Raw genomic sequence first — 1804 nt, 5'->3', positions numbered from 1 at the left:
CAAAAAAAAAGTGCTCAATCAGTGCACGTAGATTTTGAGTAATTTCCAGTAATTTTTTATTTTTTGTACAAAGCTTCACGGATGTCATTTGACCATCAAATTTTACAAACTTTTATAATATTTATTAATAATCATTCCTACAAAGTTTGAGATTTTTGTTTTGCTATATTTTTTTACGTGGGTGTAGCATAGGTGCACCGAACTGGGTTGTAGAGAAACCACTCTCTGTTAGCAAAACAGATAATACATGCAACAGCTAATGACACCCAACGAGAGCCAATACCTGAGTTGAAACACATGATAAACAACAACAAAGTGAATGTGCAACATGGAGCAATTTTTTATCATTAACGGCAAGGAATGCTACGATTAATTACGACAATCACAAAAATCGTCATCTTCATCTTGAAATAATCACTACAAATTTCTTCTAACTACAGTCAACTTTTCAAGTCTTACAGAGCCTCGGTTGCTCACGCGCGGCACCGTCCCCGCTGGCCGCTACACCGGGCACCGGGCCACGTCCTTCAATAAGATATTCGAGCCTCGGGCGCTTGCCGTGCGCGCGGTTGAGCGGGCGGAGTCTTCCCGGCCGCGGCACGCTTTCGCCATTTCCGCGTTCGGAATACCAGTTGCTGCTGCCACCGCTGCCGCCGCCGCCGTCGCCGCCGCCGGAGTTAAATCGCCAGGGCTAGCTTGCCTGCGAACAGAGCACGTATGCCGAATGGCCTATGTGCGTGTTGCTTCCATCGATCGGTCACCACACGACCTCCTCTGCCGACACCCTCTGCAGCAACGGCCGTGTCGCCACGTCGCGGCTGATGACGGCCGCCACGCCGAGGCGCTCCTCGGAGGACACGCGGCGGAGGACGGCCCGGAAGCGGTCCTCGTCGCAGGGGAGCGCGATGGGGCCGCAAGCGCCGGATGGGAACCCGTACTCTTCCTCCGCCTGCCGGAGTAGCTCCCGGAACACGGGGTGGTTCAGGTGCGCCGTGCGCACCACGAACCGCCGCGACGCGCTGCCCACGCACACCGCCACGTGCCCCGCTGGCACCGACACCGCGCGGTCATCCGCAGCGGCGCGCGCCGCGGCACGGGACCGCCACCGGCGCAGGGTCTGCCGGAGCAAGACGATGTTGTGGATCTTGCTGCATTTCGCCATCGACGACAGTTGAGAGCTGAGCTGCTGGTCTGAGTCTGATGTTGTTGGGTGGGTAGAGGAAGAGCTGGCTTCCTGTAGGTGGCAGGGAGGAGGTTTTATAGGAGGGGAAGACGATGGGGACTTGCCTCCGTTGTCTGGTTGGCCTGGAATAAAAGACTTCATTTAAATTTTCCGTTTTCTCATATGCTTCGGTGTTTACATTTTTCTGTTGAAACACTTTCTACTCACAAACGAAGGTCGCTAGCGGTGACTGTTGTCCTTACTTTTCGCATGTCAGGTTAGCTGACTTGAAACAAAAACAATTCTAAAAGTTGCTCCATGTCTTTGGAAATGGCATATTACATATTCCTGTAAAAAAATGCATATTTTCCTATAAAAAATTATATCGTCAGATTCGTATTTGAACATGTTTCCAATGATATAATTTTTTGCAATATACATGAACATTTTATTAGTTAAAGTTATGATCAAAATTTGGCACAAAATACAATGAGGACCAATAAATCAGGACGAAGGTAGCACTGAGGGTCACTTTGGTCTCGATGGAGCACTCTGACTGGCGTGACTTTCGTAAGTACTATTATCAAGTTTGCAACTGAAATACCACTTCATGTCCAGGGTAAACAGTGGTTAAGCTAGGCA

At 49.8% G+C, this 1804-nt stretch overlaps 1 protein-coding gene across 1 annotated transcript; it reads right to left on the bottom strand.

Annotated features, from left to right (window-relative positions):
- Positions 1-335: 335 nt before the first annotated feature.
- Positions 336-1200, bottom strand: LOC119368514 (indole-3-acetic acid-induced protein ARG7-like). The gene has a single exon (XM_037633751.1). The coding sequence runs from the start codon at positions 1160-1162 to the stop codon at positions 758-760; it is 405 nt and encodes a 134-aa protein (XP_037489648.1). The 5' UTR covers positions 1163-1200; the 3' UTR covers positions 336-757.
- Between the last annotated feature and the right edge of the window lie 604 nt (positions 1201-1804).

The sequence above is a fragment of the Triticum dicoccoides genome, chromosome 2B, assembly GCF_002162155.2.
Source record: "Triticum dicoccoides isolate Atlit2015 ecotype Zavitan chromosome 2B, WEW_v2.0, whole genome shotgun sequence".
NCBI lineage: Eukaryota > Viridiplantae > Streptophyta > Magnoliopsida > Poales > Poaceae > Triticum > Triticum dicoccoides.
This window is presented reverse-complemented; position numbering and strand designations above follow the sequence as displayed.